General features: G+C 40.6%; 1 protein-coding gene across 1 annotated transcript in view; it reads right to left on the bottom strand.

Annotated features, from left to right (window-relative positions):
* The window catches only part of SLC9A2 (solute carrier family 9 member A2), a 37,755-nt gene extending 30,820 nt beyond the window's left edge, over positions 1-6,935 (bottom strand). Inside the window, exon 1 of the mRNA XM_065406054.1 lies at positions 6,671-6,935. Within this exon, the coding sequence (XP_065262126.1) occupies positions 6,671-6,935 (265 nt within the window). The remainder of the gene's footprint in view (positions 1-6,670) is intronic.
* Between the last annotated feature and the right edge of the window lie 12,418 nt (positions 6,936-19,353).

The following is a 19,353-nucleotide window of genomic DNA, read 5'->3' as shown; positions in this document are numbered from 1 at the left end:
GGTTTTAAATGGGTGTTACCATTCATAAATATGGTAAACTTTGAATGTGGTAGTAAACATCATCTGACTCCCCACTCTTAGAAGATATGGTAATATAAATTGATCTAGGTCCCAACTGAAGTCAATGGCAGAGCTCCTATTCTCTTCAATGGGCTCTAGATCAGGGTTTAATGAGCCTCTGACACCTCATGTTACATTTTGTGAATTCATTCCATAGATGCCGACTTCCTCCGTTCCCAGAGGGGTGCTCGACCCCTGCTGTGCCCCAGGCCCTGCCCCCATTCCTCCCCTCCCACCAAGTCCCCATCCCCACCCCACCCCACCCCCATTCCACCTGACCCCACACCCACTCCAATCCCTTTCCCCAAGCCTCCACTCCTTCCCTGCCTCTTCCTGCCCCCGCTCTGCCCCAGCCCCACCTCTTTCTGCCCCCCTCCGTCCTCCCCCTCTCCCCCAGTGTCTCCTGCAACCTGCTGAACAGTTGATCGTGGTGGGTGGGAAGTGATGGGGAGGGAGCTGATCCATGGGGCTGCTGGTGGGTGCTGATCACCCACTATTTTTTTCCTATGGGTGCTCCATCCCCAGAGCACCCACGGAGTCAGTGCTTATGACTCATTCTATTTAGAAAATAGGGTTTTTTTCCCCTTGCAAGTGTATTTCTTCTGTTTCATTTTTCCTCCAAAATATCAAGAATGTCAAATCTGATCAGACTTGGCTTCGCTGGAGGATCTGTTGGGGACTCAGGGCTCTTTAGGTAGCCCCTCTCATTCCTAATGCATGGGATGGAGAAGTTGAACCTTTAACAAATACATCAAGAAAGTGTTCTTCAGTCACTGAAGTTTAATGGCTGTTAACATACACACAATTTTTTAAACAGCCTGACTCTAAATCCCTTCCCCTCTCAGAGCTATTTACACACACAAATTGTACCAATTTCACTATATTAGTATAGTTAAACCAGTACAATCCCCCTACTGTGGGTATAGTTACACTGGGATAAAGGGCTATATTTCTATAGCTATTCCCATACAGGAAGGGGAATAAGCTAAACCAGTATAAGGGCTTGTCTACACTTGTCTAATGACTTCAGTGAAGACACTACCTATGGTAACGGGGGGGTCCTCCCATCAGCGTAGGGAATCCACCTCCCCAAGACGTGGCAGCTAGGTCAACAGGAGAATTCTCCTGTCAACCTAGCACTGTCTACACCAGATGTTAGGTTGGTTTAACTGCATCACTCGAGGTATAGAATTTTCATACCCCTGAACAACACAGTTATACCAACGTAATTTCCTTCTGTACACCAGGCCTTAGATGCCTTTATAGAGACATAACCACATCTCTACTCCAGATGGTACTGATTTAACTATTTCAGTAAAACTCACACCCACAAACAAAATAGTTAATTTGGTACAAAAACTTTGTGCACACCAGGCCTCAGTTGCCCAACTTTTGATTTTGTGACATATTTCACTAGTTTTCTGGTCCTCATAGAGTCGTCCAGGGTAGACAAAGGGTGTGGGTAAATGAATAGTGAATGTGTGGCAAGCTGGGATGTAAATCTAAGTCACACTAGCACACTACAAACTAAGTATCTGTATGGATCTTGGTACCATGAACTATAAGTTCCCTAGTGCACTTTGATCTACTCCCATTTCAAACAACACTAACTGTGCGTCTAGACAAGCCCCATGTCTGAATTTCTCATGTAAAAAGCAAACAGAAAAAAACTACAAACAAAAACCTTACAGGCCTTTTTTATTATACACCATAAAGATATTTTTAAACTAAAAGGGCACAAGCGTAATTATTTTTTTCTGTTACAGGGTACCAATATAGCAAATTTGCCCTCCAAAATAAATCTAGCTCACGTAAATTCAGATTTTTTTTTTAATTTCAAGAATAAGAATCTGAATGAATGTGGAAGAGCTGTCAAACCCACTCAGTATAACCTGCAGTAGGACACCTCCAGTTTGCTGCTTGGTCACAACAGGTGAGGGCTTTAAGGGACATGAGAATGAGCCATTGGGGACCATAGGTGGTGCTTTGCACCTTCCAATCAGTTCCATGTTGAATTGTCATGCTTCGTACTGGTTTCTGCCATGACAGAAGACCAAACTTTCCAATAAAGAGAGTGAAATCTCACCTGACCCCTAGAGTCAAGTTTCACAAGTTTCTGGAGCTTGCTCCTCCCAGAAGGATTTCAATTTTTCCTGCTAGTTATAGCCCTGCATACTTGTCGTGATCAACTGAATCAAAAATTTTCTTTCTGACACCTGGATTCTGCACAGGTAATATAAAATCACAACTATGCCTTTATTGCTGCAGGGTGGAGAGCCGGCAACTCCTAGCTTTCATGAATTACCTTTCATTGTACATCTGTATTTTCACAGGCACAGTAAGTGGAAATATATTGTACTGTGTATACAAAGACATTGGGCTAGGTTTACTGAAACTAGCAGAAGACAATGGAAACTGCACCTCAGTATGTCAGCACTGAAAAGAAAGACTTTAATTAATGAAAATTCCAAGTCTTAGTGATACTGCTATTACTGCCACTTAAAATATTGAAAACTGATTAAAGGAGATTTGGGTAACATTTAGAAAAGTGACCAAGTGACTTAGGAGCCTAAGATCCATTTCCAAAAGTGACAGTCTAGATCCAAAAAGGGACTGAGGTGCCTAACTGCCACTTCAGATGCCCAAGTCCAAACTTTAGATCTTCAAAACCTCTGCTCAGCTAATTAACCCTGGACGTGCCTAAATTTCTGCTAGTGCAAATGTGTAAAGCCACTGAAGTCCTACCACTGCAAATCTGCTCAGCAGCTAAACTCTGGCAGATTCTCAAACTAAGCATTCCCCTGTCTATCCTGCCTGTGGGGCCCAATCCAGTAGGCATTCTCAGAGCACACCTACACCACACAAAAGACATCCAGAAGGAGGCTCCCCAGTGGTTAGAATACTCAAGCAGGATGTGGGAGTTCAAATCCCCACCCTGTCTAATTTGAAGCAGAGATTTGAAGCCAGATCTCCCCCAGAAATGCCTTAATCACTGAGTTATAGAGCTATTTGGGATGGTGCTCTCTCAATTTCTCCTCTGGAAGCTGTTCCACTGGGTATAAATAATTAAGTATTCTTTGGGCCATAGAGAATGACTTCATAGGCCCACTTTGTATAAAATATTTAAATATTCATTGGAGCAGGGACTGGAACCTGCTCTCCCAGGTGAATGCACTGACCACTAGGCTACAGAGTCATTCTCACACTTTCTCTGGCCCACTTTTGGAAATTTTACCCCTTAGGCCCAATCCTGTAGTTATTATTAATACAAAGTAAAGCTGGTGGGACATGAAAAAGCTAATTTCATGAAAAAATTGAAAGGTTGAAGTTGTTTTAATTGCCGAGAGTTCAAAGTATACGCATTTTTCTGTTTTGTTTTGTTTTTTAATTTGTCATGAATTTTCTTCAGGAATGTTTCAAAACGTTTATCAGAAAAAGTATCAAATGCCTTATTGAAATAGACTCTCTAAAATTAAAACTTTTGAAAACCATTTCAATAACACATTTGATTAAAAAAATCTGATTTTTTAAATGCATGGAATTGCTCATAAAAACTGAAACATTTTGGTAATATCAATAGTTTAAAAAAAATATTTTGAAAAAGACCATTGTTTTCATTCTGCGATGGAAGAAAACAATACCTTTTATGAAACAGCATTGTGTCAAAATGCCCATTTTTCACTCAGAAAGCTCAGATTTTAGATTCTGTGTTCTCTTACTGTTTCTGATCTACAGTGACCAGATGCCACCCAGGCCCTCTGAAACCTTCCAGATGAAAACACTGATGAGATCGACAAGTTCTCTGCGTAGCATTTTGGCTACAACAAAACTGCATATTTTGACAACACTACATATAGTCAAAAATATTCTGACCAGCTCTAGTAATAACAGCACATTTAAATATACTTGGCCTTCAGGTTCATGAAGTTCTGTTCATATGCAATGAGAGGTTATGAAATTTGATCATATCCTATGAGCTTGAGTAATTTTTGAAAGGGTCTTATTGTTTAGTGCATTTTTTTAATAAAGCAATGTTCTGTATTACTGTTAATGCTTTAGATTATTACATCTGAAAACGTTTTTAAAATCTACTTTATTCCTCACGGTTTATGCAGTTTGTTTACTTTTTGCATTGCATTCATCTTAGAAAATAAAACTAGACTTGTCTTTTTCACCTTCTGGAGTCTTAAGCATTAACAAAGTACTGCAATATTCAGATTGCAAACAGTCCACCAGAATATTTATGTTTTTAAAATGACATCATTGGAATTATAAAAACAATCACAGAAATATTTCCATTGGTCTTAGCTTCTGCAAGACTTTTTATTATAAAATCTAAATTTTGGCCTAAATCAACTTTACAGTACTCTTTTAAATGAGGAGAGATGGATACAAAACAAATGGCATATGTTTATATCAGGCGATTAGTTGTAATACATTGGTGCTCTATATATCAAAATTAAATATATAGACCCTGAACCTGCAAACCTTTATGTACATGCTTGAGATTAACCACATAAGTAGTCCCATTGGACAGAACCTCAACGGATGTAATTGCAGTAGCTCTGTTCAAGTCAAGGAGACTATGCTTAAAGTTAAGCACATGCTTTAAGTGTTTGCAGGAGCAGAGCTATATGGCTACTAAGCAGAATGATAGCTAATTTGGCTCAAGAAGCAGTTATCCACATGAATGTATTCATAGTTTTCAGTGAAATGTGTGATCCAAAAAAAGGCATTTGAAGTCAAACAAACATGGTAATGGTATGTTTTCCCATTTATTCCTCAAAGCAGGTTCTTCAAGACTAAGATTCTCAAGGACTGCTTAGAAAGAAACTTAGTTAAAAAGAATTTCACCATTTATACATGGTCTTACTGATTTTTACACAATTCCTAAAATCCTTTGTTTTCCAGATCACGCTGTTACTAGTTTTAGTTTTCATATTTTATTTTAACAAGAAATAAAACAGTTCATTCAAAAACAAAAATATATTTCCCTAATAAAGAGAACACAACACTGTGGAACTATGCAATACAAACTTTTCCCACATCAGAGAATGAATGACCTTTCTAACCACTCAGTGTTTCTCATCTTTCAGGAACTATTCACAGGACATAGCTGAGTGGTAAAAAAAAAAAAAAATACTAAGGGGAGGCTTAATCCACACTGATTAAACATTTTTGTTTGCTTTCCATCAGTCCCTTGCCATACATTTTCTTTAGCTGAAATTCTTTATTAAAGATAAATTATATAATTGCCTACCATTATGTACTGTAATATTTTATGGAAAGGAATAGTGTTCATAGACTGTTCTTGTAAATATGTATCTAGAGACTCTAGGGAATGTGTTTCATGTATACACAGAAGGATGAATGAAACTATACGTTTTTTAGTGCTACATTTTTAATATTTTGCAACCAAATGCTTTAAGCTTTACGTTTTGTTTAGGCCTATTATGAGGGACATTTTCTAATGGTAATTTAATCTAATGTTCTCATTCATACTGTTTCTCTTGAAGAAGCAAAAAAAAATTGCCAAATCATGCCAAAGGCTTCAAATTACATCACTAAGCAATAGAAGATAATCCCCCTAATGGTCACTTGTCAGTAACTCTAAAAGTCAGCTACCACTCTGTACCTGACCTATCAGTCCTCATTTTCAAAGGAAATCTTCACAACACCTTCAAAAGATGAGCCTGGGGTTTAATTCATAACTTTGCTAGACACTACCAATCAAGGACTGAAAGAGATGCTGGATTTATGATTAACTGCAACAATGTATAACCCACTAACAACCCCTCACAAGCTGCCTTCCCCGACCTTTTGCATTTGCCCCATGAAGGGATGTAAAAGGGACATTTCACTTGGAAAAGTTCCTTAAATATGCTAAACAATCTGTTTCACCTTGTATTTAACTGTGACACTCTGAGCCCTTTCCCATACCTGAAGAAGAGCTACAAAGCTTGTCTCTCTCACCAACAGACGCTGATTCAATAAAAGATATTATCTCACCCACCTTATCTTTCATCTGAGGAGTTTTCACTGAACTTATCACACTGAAAGGTAATTCACAGTGACTTGCGTCTATTTTAGTAAATCAATGTTATTCACTGTTTGTCTTAAAAAACCAAGCAGGGTCATAGTGAAAGCCACTGTTAAGTTAAAATCTAGAATCTAGGTGGGTGTTTGCCCAATGAACAATTAGGGAGTACATATATAAATGAAGACATAACTTGGGGACTTTCTCTGCTTTTCAGGGATTTCTGAACAGCAGTAGAACTCTGAGTGAGAAGTAGCCTTATGTATCCGCATGCTCACTAGCCCTCGGTGTATAAATAGACAGGGAGGGGCACATTATCTACCCATATATTTGCCCTGTTTTTAACAGTGAAATAAACAGGCAAAGCGTGCATTGCAAGGCTCTCCCGTTGCCACACTTGTAAAGCTCCTGCAGGCAGCTTTCCCCCGCCGGTGAAGTGCACAGGGCACTGCCCCCACCCGCCCGCCGACTGGGCTCCCACCCAAGCTCCCTTTGGCTCACACAGCTCCGCTGGACTCAGGGGCAGTCGCCCAGCCTCTGCCTCCCCATCGCGGCTGGGCCGGGGGCACTCACCGATCTTGGCCAGGGAAGCCAGCAGGATCCAGAGGGTGATCTCGAAGGGGATCTGCACGTGCGGATAGTCCAGGGTGAAGACATGGAGCCGGGTCTCCTCTAAGGGGGTCCCGCTCGGCGGCGGCAGAGTCCCTGAGCTGCCGGGGTCGGGGCTGGCGGTGCTCATCGCGGCTTCGGAGAAGGCAGAGACCGCTCCGGGCTCCAGGAGCCAGGCGAGGAGGAGGACGAGGGGCCCGGCAGGTAGCCGGGGGCAGCGGCAGCCCATGGCGCGGCTTGTCAGGGTCCCCCACCGCCACTCAGAACATGATCCCCTCTGCCGGGCCGGGCCCCCGCTGCTGCCCCGCTCCCGGGGACGTGCCAAGCCTCGCTCCCCGGGCTCTGGATGCGCCCCGCCCCGCTCCCGCTGCCCCTGGCTGCTCACCTGGGCCCCTGCCCGGGCCGCCCCGCGCACCCCTTCATCCCCCAGCCTCCGCCTCCCCCGGCCGCCTGCCTCTGCCCCAGGGCCAGCCCCGCGCTCGCCCCGGCAACGCCCCTCGGCAGCCGCCCCGGGCACAAGGGCGCTGGCTGCCACCGCGCACCTGCCGCCGGCTCCCAGGGAGCCAGCCCGCTCCCGGCGCGGCAGCGAGCAAGGTGCGGCTGGGCCCAGGAAATAGCCAGCCCCGGCTCTCCGCATCTTGCTGGGCAGGAAAGAAAGCGCCCAAAAGCTCGGTTTGGGGACAATGGGGAGCCGCTAGACCGCCCGATCTGTGCGCGCCGCATGGCAGAGACCCACCCCAGCCGCTGCATTTATGGCACCCTTCTGCCACCTGCCCCAGGATCCTGCCACTGATTCCTCCTCCTGGGACCACCTCACCTGCACTCTGCCCACTAGGCTTCCTCCCATTTATACCAGCACTCCGAGCTTCTCCCAACCTTCCCTCATCTGCCAGCGATGAGAAACCAGCCAGGGAAATGTGGAACCCCTCCGCCCCCCCCCCCCCAAAAAAATTATACTGACCCAAGGCCCAAGACAGAACGTATTCAATCATGCCCCCCCTCCCCGCCTTGGTGATGTCTCCTGGCCCCCATAATGCTTGAAAGGGGGCCAGGAGGGCCATAATACTAGCCTCCTAGTAGAACATCTGCCATTTGATCCTAACCCTGGAAGGTCCCAAGGTAACAGATCTTAAGACAGTGACATACATGTATTATGTATGAAAAACAAGCTACCCGCGGCTATTTTAGAGGTTTACATGACTACCTCTGAGTCCTGTACAGTCTGACTCATGGTAACTGGGCCTGATCCTGCAGACATGTATGCATGTGCTGAATTATAACATAACTTTACTACTCATGTGCTTAAAGTAAAGCACATACATAGGCGCATTTGCAAAGTGGGGAACCTAAGACATTTGGCTTTACAGGTGGATAGATATTTTTGGAAGCAAAAATAGTCCCAATGTAGTCTTGTAACTCACTACAATATATTTTAAAAGATCTGAAAATATGTATTACATATACAGAACACAGGTGAAATATGGTCCTCACTGACGGCCATGAACTTCAAAGAGATTTGCCATTGACTTCAAAGAGGCCAGGATTTCCCCAAATAGTATGGAATACATTTTTTACTGAAACTTACTGGGATAATCAGCATAACTTTCTTCTGGCTTCCCCATTAATGAGTAATGTAGTATTTCAAAACTCAGACCAATAGAAACTTCATCGTGCACAATCTAGTATTCTCTTGCTCTTAATAGTAGTTTAATGCAAATACCACCAAAGAGAGCAGTAACAGCTCTTTTCTTCCTAACAGTGATGGGGAAAATTACTTTTGCCATGTTTAAATAGTTTGTTTTTCATAGGATCTGGGGGAGATGGAGTGAAGATCCTAAATAAAAAGCAGAATTGAATCCTGGCAGCTCTCAATAACTTCAACATCTTTCAAAGTTTGGCCATTGTACTTAAATTTCTAATAGATTTAAGAGCATATCACTAGGTACCCAATTTTGAATTTTTTGGCCATGATGTATCAAAAGCAAGGTTTTTTTAGATGAAAGCTATGTATCATCTAGAAAATCAAATGGAAGGAAAAAAATATGTCTGAATTTCTAGCCAGTCTACAAACATTCCAACTATATGTTGAGTTTGGTAACCTTCTGCAAGAAGCCCTTAGTGTTGCTTTTGTCTCTTGTATTAGGTTCCCTGAATTAAGAGAGGGACTGCTGAGTACTGTTCATACTAAGGAACTCTCCCTGGAAGGAAACACGGATACAGAAAGAAAAGATTGTGCAATGCCAGGAAATACCTCTGTCCATTTGGCCATTTGTAGGAAAAAAGGCCCAGCCTACAAATGAAGCTTGCCACACCCAAGCAACATTACCAAGTCAGATGGATCTATGTTTCTGTGGCTTCAGCACATTACATTAGTTGGAGAAGTATCTTAACAAACTTCCTTGAAAAAGCTGTGGTAAGGAGATGGTGTCCACACCTACCTGTCAAACATCTCTGCACAGGGGGGAGAAACAAAAAAAAACCCCTCTATTCACATAACATTGTGGGGTTTAAATCTTTAATGTATCCTCAGCACACCCCTGTGTGGTAGTACAGTACTATCACTCCCCAATGGGGAAGTGAGGCACAGAAAAACTAAATGACTTTCCCAAGGTCACATGTGGCAAAGTAGAGTCGGGAACCCTCCAATTCTGAGTACCACACTAGCACCCTATGCACTGGATCATTCTTTCTCTTAGATACAAGTAGAGCTGGTTAAAAGAAATGGCCACATTTGTGTGTGACCTATTTTGTTGACATTTTCTTTTCTTCAGAGTTTGGAAAAATATCAGCCACCTGTTGGTGTGCCAGAGCACACAGAAGAAAATACAGAGAGGAACATACAAATGCCTACAAGTGTGTACCACTGGATTAGCTACCAGAATGTGGTAGAACTCTCCCTATAAAAAGATGATCTTGTGAGTTAAACTATTTCTCAGATCTATTAGGACCCAAAGGCTCTATATTGAGTTAATGTAAATATAACTAAGGAGCACATAAGAATGGAAATTGGTATAGGGGAGAGAGGAAGACCGTGGGGGGGGGTGCGAGGTGTTGTCATAAATCCTGAGACCAGTGATTTACCTGGCTGATAAGAGGGGAGGTGATGAAGAAACATATTGCTACAAGCCAAAGGTGAGAAAAGGGGAAAGGCACTGAAATTGGAGCTGGCGACAAGGGAATTAATGGAAATGGCTATGTTTACATTTATTGTTACATTGACATCTCTATATACATATTTCCTGGATTTGTTTTTTAGGAACAGCAATTGCATGTTTTGTGTAATAATGCTGATATTTAGATAATCCCAGTTAGGCTTTGATGCTCACAGTTTACTGAGATAAATGGGATGGTGCTTTCTCTCTTCCTACAGCCTCTGAACATTAGAGACTTGCTCTGTTGTAATTACCTATCATTTGGGTCGCCCACGTTGCCTCCAATCCTGTAACTGGATCTGTGTGGGTGGATCTCTGCACCCTTTCAGAGCCCCCTGAGGTCAATGGGGCTCCAGACATAAGGGTCCTTGTGTCCACACATAAAAGCACTTGTAACCATGCACAATCACTGCATTTGTATTTGCTTTTAGAGCAAGGCTGACCACTATGGTATCTTGCCTTGGGTAGCTCTGCACCATTGCAGTGCTATTGCAAACAGAAAGCACTGGCATTGCAGCTGTGCTATTGCAAATGGCCCTTCCAGCACAGTCCCAGAGTGCTCCTGCACACACTCCTTTGGCTACGCTGTGCAATATCTCCTGTGTTCCTGATTATTTTCATGCTTTGAGTAGCTGTCATTTTATACATAAAAATTGTTTTATAAGGTACAATACAGAAATCTTAAGGCTTTCCTTGTTTAAAAAAATGCAATACTAAATGGCATTTAATTTTACGAACTATGTAGTCATTCCTACATTTTAGTTTTTAAAAAAAACAACAACTACAGTATTGATTGCTACCTCCGTTTTAGAGAATTGTGCTGGATACCCACAATGCATTGATATTGCAATGGTGAGTATGAGAGAGTGCTGGTTGTGGGCATGCTTAACAGGTTTGCACTGGCCAGGATGGTTAATGCAAAGATTCTGAACAAGTTACGATAGTTCAGTCATACCTTTGCAACAATACATTTCTTTAGTCTAGATCGAGGTTTTGATTTAAAAGGATGGATTATTATCAAGCTGACTTTATCTTTACAATGGAAAAAGATATTCACTTGTTAACATTGTGCTTACTCTTTTTTCACAGTGGCAAAAGATCAACATTTAAAAAGAGAGATTGATCACAATATTGTAGAATTCAGTCATATTTTCAGAGAGACCCTAAAACCACATGATCTTCCATTTTATTTGCATGTATAATTTTCTCCTGACCTTAAAGCATTTTTCTGGACAGTATCGTCGTGTATGTGTCAGTCGTACATTTGCAATGTCCCTCGTGTAAATTGTCCCAGCAGTAACCTAACAGTAGCCACCCCTTTGTCAGCCAGGTTTGAAAAGGCTAATGTGCAATGAAGTCTCAAAGAAGATGGCATTTTTACAGGCCCTGTTAAAATCTTAATAGATGCCCATTGATAATGTGATCAAAACTGCAGCTGTAACATGGAGCACCCCATTAAATAGGGAGATAAAATGTTTATATTACTGTATAATGTTTCTCTAAACCAAAGTTCACTGTTCTAATGATTATTGCATTGTCTCTGATATTTATATGGCTAGGATTTATAGTCCTGCTTAAAAAAAGCAACAAGCTGCAGCTAACCAGAAAACAATTTCGTGAACTTTTTTATGAATATTTGTCCCCCTTTTCCATCAACATTTTGACAGCAATTTTCCAACAATCTATAAAACTAATAAAAGAATGGAAAACATTTTTCATTAAATTCTGGTTTCTTTTCCATTTACTATTGAAATTTTTTTCTCATGAAAGTTTTCTGACCAGCTGTATTCAAAGGTGATTTTTAATTTCATACAGTTGATATCCTTCACTCCAAAAGATAGTAAAGCATATATTCCCTATTAAGAGTAAAGGTATAAGTTTTGTCCCTCTTTCATCCATAACTTAAAAAGAGATTAAAGAATTTTGCTCAAAATATCCAAAAGAAAATTGCAGCTGAACAGACTACACCTGGAACATTTCAGCCAAGTAGGTGGATAATTCTGAACGTTATCAGCATTTGAAAGCAGAGTGTTATATGATTGAAACTGTTTTGCAACAAGAACTACAGCAATTGCTAAAGATGACTGCTATAAAGATAATATATAGCAATAAATTTACAGTTACAGCACAACCTTTGTCTCACACTGCTTTTTTAAACAATCACAAGACTCTTAAAATCAAAGTTTTGTTTCCAGTAATAACACACTACTAAGATAAAATATAATAAAAATAATTTCTATAGTGGAACAAAATACAAAAGCATTCAGGTCACCGCAGGTAAAGAGGACAATCTTGTCTGGTTCTTATTTCACTTCAGCAGCCAAGAGGAAGTGATTGAAATTCTGGGTAAACATGTGCTCATGGTATGCGTAACTGAGCTGTCTAGTGAGGTAAGGGATAATTGACATTGATAGCTGATGTAGGTTTTCAGAAGAGGCAAAAATAACCTCTTCCATAGAATTTGAACACTTAACAATGTGAATATGCATTGTGGAGAGGGAAAGGTTAAGATTTGTTTACCTTTTGTTTTTTTATTATAGTTCACCTTGATACGTTACTTTGGATAGTGTTGCTCACATGTAGTTTCTATAATCTATAGCTAAATTTCCTTTATTAGATTGATACATCTAAGGCCTTGATCCTGCAAATATTTGTTCATGTGAGTAGTCCCATTGCCTGTTCAAAGAATGCATAATTGATCAGTTGAAGTGTGAAATGACAGCAGCTACAATAACCCAATAAGTACATTTTTGTCTCAGGTTTGTGCCTGGCGCTGCTGAGCAGTCATCCCTATGATTGTGATTGCAATTCCAAATTATGGGCAGTCCCAGCTCCTTAGCAACAGTTGAATGGGATACTGGGGTAACTGTATCTGGGTAAACACTGATCCAACACCAATGACCTGCCCCCGTCACAACGTTTTACATCATCCTGTGCCAGGCTGGTACAGAGACCATTTCTCCTGTCATGTGTAGACAGCCCTGGGACACCACTCCATTTCACCGCCCTTTTAAAATGACACAGAGAGCCTTGCAGAGCTCCAGAGCGCCAGGGGTGAATTTCACCCAGAAGAGGAACACAAAGGAGAAGTGCAACAAACAGGGGGGAGGGATAGCTCAGTGGTTTGAGTATTGGCCTGCTAAACCCAGGGTTGTGAGTTCAATCCTTAAGGGGGCCACTTAAGGATCTAGGGCAAAAATTAGTAGTTGGTCCTGCTAGTGAAGGTAGGGGGCTGGACTCAATGACCTTTCAAGGTCCCTTCCAGTTCTAGGAGATGGAATATCTTTATTTATTTATAAAGTTAGGCAAATTCATGTAAAAATGTGCAGGTGTATTAACAAAAACTGTTTTGCAGTATTCACCCAGTAGTAACTATTCAAGGAATGTTTCAAATGTCACAAGATCACTTTTGTGGCAGGAGGTACAACAACTAAGTCCATACTTTACATTTCTTGAATGAAAAGTGCACGCATTCTGCTTGTAGCAACACTGACAAAGGTGGGAGGTTTGTTGTTGTTTTTCCCAGTCAGCATTCCTTAAGTACTTGCTACCCATTTACATCACTGTACCATTGGGAAATGACATTGTTGGTAACATGCTGTATGGGCCCAAAATCAGAGACTACAGACTGGCCTCCGTTCTGCTTAATGGTGTTTTAGCAATCAGAGGAGCCTCCCTGTTTAATATTTAAACAAAATGTTTAATGTTTAAACAGCAAAATTCTTCTTTGATGTCTTGTGCTAGGTTGCAGCAGGATTGTTATTGGTCTATTGATATCTGATATGGAGTCCCCAATCTTAGTCTCAAAAATACAGTCACTTTTCATCAGTATGAGACCAATCACTACAGAAAAAGCAGAAATGCTCATTTTAATAACATGTGCTTGTTTATCTTCCAGTTAATCTTTGGACATATTCATTACTTTTGCAGGAGATTACTGTGACAAGGATGTTTTCTGCTCCTTCTTTCAACCATGGCAGTGTTTAAAAGATAAGGGGCTAGATTCTGCTATTAGGCAAGGAGTAGTGTGGAACTGCCTCACCCTAGCATTAGCCTTAGGAGGCAGTATCAGTCACCCCCCCCCCCCCCCCCATGCACAATTCCCCACCTGCACCCCCTCCGCATTGGTGGGATGATAACTGATAGCAAGAGCTGGTTGAAAATTTGTTCTTTGTTAAAAGTTTGACCAATTTTTCTCTTTGGATTTAAAAAAAAAAAAAAAAAAAAACCTGAAAAATACATTGCTGTTTTTTTAACCGGTTAATAGAGCGGACAAACCATTTCAAAAATGTAATGAACTTTATTTTATGAAAATTTTCAAGAAATCTTCACAAAAATGTTTGAGTGCTTTTTTATTATTTAATCAGCTCTACTATCAGCCTATTCCCAGCCAGCCCTATGCTGGCTCAGCTATTCTGACCCACAAGAGAGAGGGTGGAGCTAACTCTCTATGCATTCCCATCCCCACCCCCTACTAATTCCGTGTCCTTTCCCAACCACTCCCCATCTACCAGCTTTAGGGAGGAAGTGAGCAGGTAGTAACCTTGCTTTCTCCTAAGTGTCTGGACCCAAGATCAGGATAGGGCATGTAAAGGGGCAGGGAGTTACTCTTTTTTCTCCCTTGCGCAGGTGCATAGTCTAAATTCGGATCTAGCCTTAATAAGATATAAGATGCAAAAGAATGCCAATTTTAATCAAAACTTTACATGTAAAACCAAGTCTAAGGCCTGATTCTACCTTCAGTAGCATGAGTTCATCTGCACCAATATAAATGAGGGTAGAGTTGGGCCCTTCCTATTTATATGTTGTAAGAAGTGCTTCTGAGCATGAAGGATATACAGCAAAGCATGCTGTGGCAAATGATGCAGTTCATTTTTATGATGAAAATTAATCTTTCTGTTTACTTTTAAATAACACAGGATTATATTTTTGTAAGCAAAATTGCTAACAAAAATCATTGCATTACAGTGGGTTTTTGCATTACATTCTTGAGTTTTTCCTCTGCATCAGTTCTGTGGTTACTTATTATATACATTATGTTTTAGTGTATTTTAAATTTATTTTTAAATAAGTTGCAAGGGTTCCTTGCAAAGCACGAACAGTAAATAGTTAATGTTTCATATCAATACAAGCCAAATTATTTTATCTTCAAAACTACCCTTTCACTTTCCTTTAAAGAAGAAAAGTGAGATAAAATATTCTTGTTACTGTGCTGGCAATTCCTTTTCCTGGTATATTATAATCAAACAATTGAACCATCAAAGTCCTCTAGAATAATACTGTAGCTAAAGCTTACAAGTAAGTAGATGGTACTTAAAATAGCAATGTTTAAGTAAGGCAAAGCCTCACAGCTCAGTATACGTAGTATAATTAATGAAGTGCACAAAAACAGTAATTTCATTAATCTATCTACGTTATCCATCAAGATTCTCAGCTGAGGCAACATGAAATTCCATTTCCTTTCTCTGATGTACTGTATGCAGATCAAACCATAGCCCAGCTGCCAAGTAAATACACATTCACAGTCAATCAGAATTAAACAACTGTGACATCATTAACCTAATGGTAAATCTGTAGCACTAATATTTTAAAAACTAAGCAATCCCTAGTTAATCCTCTACATTAGTGGTTCTTTACATGATTCCAATTGAAGTCAACTGGAAAATTCCCACTGATTTAAATGGCAGCAAAATCAGGCCCGTCATTAGGAAGGAGTTTTGGTTTAAGATGATACTGGTGTATTAAGAGGTTGCTTGTGAATTGCTGCCTTTCATAGCCATCAAGTAGTTAACTGACTGTGTGCTAAAAGTGTACATGCTCTCAGGGGTTATGAGGTGAGCATGTGTTTTATACAAAAACAAGAAAACTGAATGGCAAGTATCCATTTTGAGTGTGAATGCAGCTTTCTGTTAAGGTGTTGAAATATGCAGCTTCACCATTTAATTATTATTTCAGCTAGATTTTTAAGTCCTTATCTTGCTTTCGATTTACTGAATTTCTAGTCCATGTGTTCAGATTTAAGTACCTGCTACGTATGACTCTTACGTCACTGTGTGTTTTTATTCCTGAGGGTTAATATGCTATTGTGGAGTCTCTTAACTGTTCATCTCAGGCCACTGGTGGAACTGACAGATGATTATAGGTATATTATAGATTTTCCATATGCTTTGGTGGGAGTTTGACCCTTATGTTTACTCAATCTTGCATACATTCTGTTTTCACTAGAAATTATTCCCATTTAGTATTGTTCCAAAATCACATCTAGATACAAACCCATTCTCATCTGTCAGGAAATCTCAGGATTTAGCCAGTTATTGTTCTTGGGCCTGATCCAGCACCCACTGATATCAGTGGGAGAGTTGGATCAGGTCCCATGCTGTTATGCATTGACATTATCCTTTTATTACTGTTCTTTAAAGCCCATTGGAGTGTGCCAAGAATAGTGCCAGTGCACCCTTTTCAAAGGCTTACAAATCTCTATTAACTATGCCATTCTGATTTTGCAAGGCTAATGGGTCTGTATGTTTTTTCTGGATGGATAGAAGCCATTCCCCTGTCAAATACTAATACACATATAAAGAAATACATCCTGTGGCAATTATTTTCTCCCTCAATTTATAGCTCTGAATTTACTCCAACAAAAATCACATTTCCTAAAAATTATATAAAAGTAATTATTTGTCATTTATATTTTATTTATACACAAAAATAAAAAGAATGCCTATCCAAAGCATTAGGTGCACCAGCCCAAATTACAATAAAAACAGCAAACCCAACAAAAGCCAATAGAATTCAACCCAATATATATATAACCCATGGTTATACCTTACTATTGCATTTCTCGATAGTATAATAAGTCCATTACATATCATTCTATATACAGCAAGCAGATTTTAAGAAAAATATACTGACCATATTTATAAACACATCCCTTTTCAGGACAATTCCTAAGCACGGGATTAACTAGAAGATGCTTAAGTTCAAGCACATCCTTACGTGTTTTCCTGAATGGGAGTCAAGATAGGGGAGTTGCTCTTGTATTCAAAGCACTGTCCTGGGACTCAGGAGATCTGGATTCTCCTTCCAACTCTACCCCTCTATTTCTGTGTGATCTCGGGTAAGTAATTTAGTTTCTCTGTACCTCACTTTCCCATCTGTAAAATGGGGATAATACTTAATTTCTCCCATTTTTGGTCAGTCTTGCCTATTTAGACTGTAAGCTCTTCAGGACAGAAGCTCTCTCGTCCTATGTGTTTGTTCAGTGTCTAACACAATGGGACACCCAGCAGCTACAAAAACAAATATATAAATAATAATTTTGAGGTGGATGGTTTGTTACAGCCATCCATTGCAGATTAGGGCCTGAATCTACTCCCAGAGAACAGCAATAAGAGTTTTGCCATTGATCTCAGTGGGAGCTGGATTGAAACCCACCTCCTAAGTCTACCTGCCAGAACTATTTCAAACAAAGTCATGGTAAAAGTTGTTAATTGTTAAATAGTTTTCTCCAAAGAGTGAAGTGAAAGACAATAAATAGAGCAAATGCTTAGTATGAGAATGTGGCAAATTCTGTCTGTAGGACAAAATGTTAAATTTACATGGAAGAGAGGGGCAAAGGCTTCCAGGCACACTTCAACTGTAGGCACATTTACAGTGCACAGATAAAAGGAAAGTTGTGCAAAAGAGGTAAAGATTGATTATTGCCAAACTGGAGATAGTGACATCACAAGGAAAGTGATATGATGGGTAATAATGTTTAGCAATATGTGGACTTGATCCAAAGGTCTTTGAAGTCAATGGAAAGATTCCCATTGACCTCAATGGGCTTTGGATCCAACTCTGGACACCCAAGACTGAATATAGGTTAGATTGCCTAGAAGATTTGGCAAACCTTTTCAGGAGAGGTCACTAATGATCTGTCACACCAGCCTCATTGGAACCTTTTTGGAGGTTGTTGTTCACTCTCATATCTTACCCCCCTCCACCTGTTCTAGTCTCAGTGGATTGGGTTTGATGCTACTGGCATATTAGTTTTAGTTATTTCAATGCAGTTTGTATGTACAGGATATATAATTCTTTTGTATGGTATTCTAACCATGAATTTCACAAATTGTTATATTTTGTGTATCGTGATTTGTAATTACTCCTAGTTAGTATTCTTATATACAGTCAAGTTGTTAAAGGCTGCCATCTCTTTTGTATGTGGGTGTGGGTGTATGCATATGCAATTAGTACCCACAAAATGTGCATTTGCATTTTGGAACATACAATTTAGTATAGACCCAAATCCTACAATTTAGATGGCAAAATTCCTAATTTAATCCCCCTATCAAGCATTGAAAAGACATATTATAGATGGTAGGTGGCTTTGATCCCACAACTAAGTGCAGGGACCACAGATACACTTTTTGCGGGTGTAAATGTTTTCCATAGAAAAGCCAGGCTGGACTGAAGCTTCTGTATAAATCTGGCCCATAATTGGAGAAACAAGCAGCAGGGAAGTTAATTGAACAAAATATGTAGAACAAGGTGTGATAATGCTTCCCATCCACCTAGGAAAACACATGAATGCAGTCTGAGTGTCTTCCATCATCCTAGACATGGTAATATTAGACAGTAACGCAAGTACACACCCTGAACGAACTTGTCGCTGTGATAGTCTATTTTAAAATATTATTTTGGAAAGCAAATACATTCATTGCTTGTTTGTGGATCTCAAGATTCCAGGTTGTCCTAGAGTTCAGGAACATTGTCTGTCTAAATCCCCTGCAGTGCTGGGAAAATCTCAACCTCAATTGATGTTTCTACTTAGTGTAAAAGGAAGTTAGGTGACATGGAAATGTGTCCTTTGTCAAATAAAACAGCCTCACTCTATTCAGGGGAAGCCAGGCCAGTATACTACTACAGCAGTTGGAGGATTATATATATTTCCTCATACCTAGATGTGCCCCGATTACTTTCTTACACAACTGTCTTTCACAGCACATATAATGGAAAAAAGGTGGGGCAGGTATGCTCCTTAACTGCAATTTTCATTATTTTTGCAAACCCAGCCCTAACAACATTGCGTCTCATACCTCCTGAGGAAAGAATGCACTGCATAAACACGTGAATGAATGCTGATTCTTATGACAAGGGCTGGAGGAGGGGAACTGTCTTGTTCCCATCTACGAAGGTTTGTGTGTGTTTTGCCGGGGGCATAGAGGTGTGCTGGGCAGAGCTGTCGTGGTATGGAGGAGGTTTCAGGGGGGAGGTGGAAGAAGAGAAGACAGGAGGAAGAATTAGCACCCATGCGCACAGGCACTGACTTTTGTTTTGGCCAGTCGGTGCGTGCTCCTCTCCGCTCCCTCCCCCCCATGCAAACACCGGGTGGAGCTTTGAGGGGGAAGAGGCTGAGTGGGGGCAGGGCCTCAGGGCAGAGCATGGATGGAGTGTGGGGTGGGGACTCAGTCCAAGTGTCGGGGTCCACAAAAGATTAATCTAGCCCTGAAGGTG

Source organism: Emys orbicularis, chromosome 1, assembly GCF_028017835.1.
Source record: "Emys orbicularis isolate rEmyOrb1 chromosome 1, rEmyOrb1.hap1, whole genome shotgun sequence".
In the NCBI taxonomy this organism is placed as follows: Eukaryota; Metazoa; Chordata; order Testudines; family Emydidae; genus Emys; species Emys orbicularis.
The sequence above is the reverse complement of the archived record's forward strand: the minus strand, read 5'-3'. Positions and strand labels throughout refer to the sequence as shown.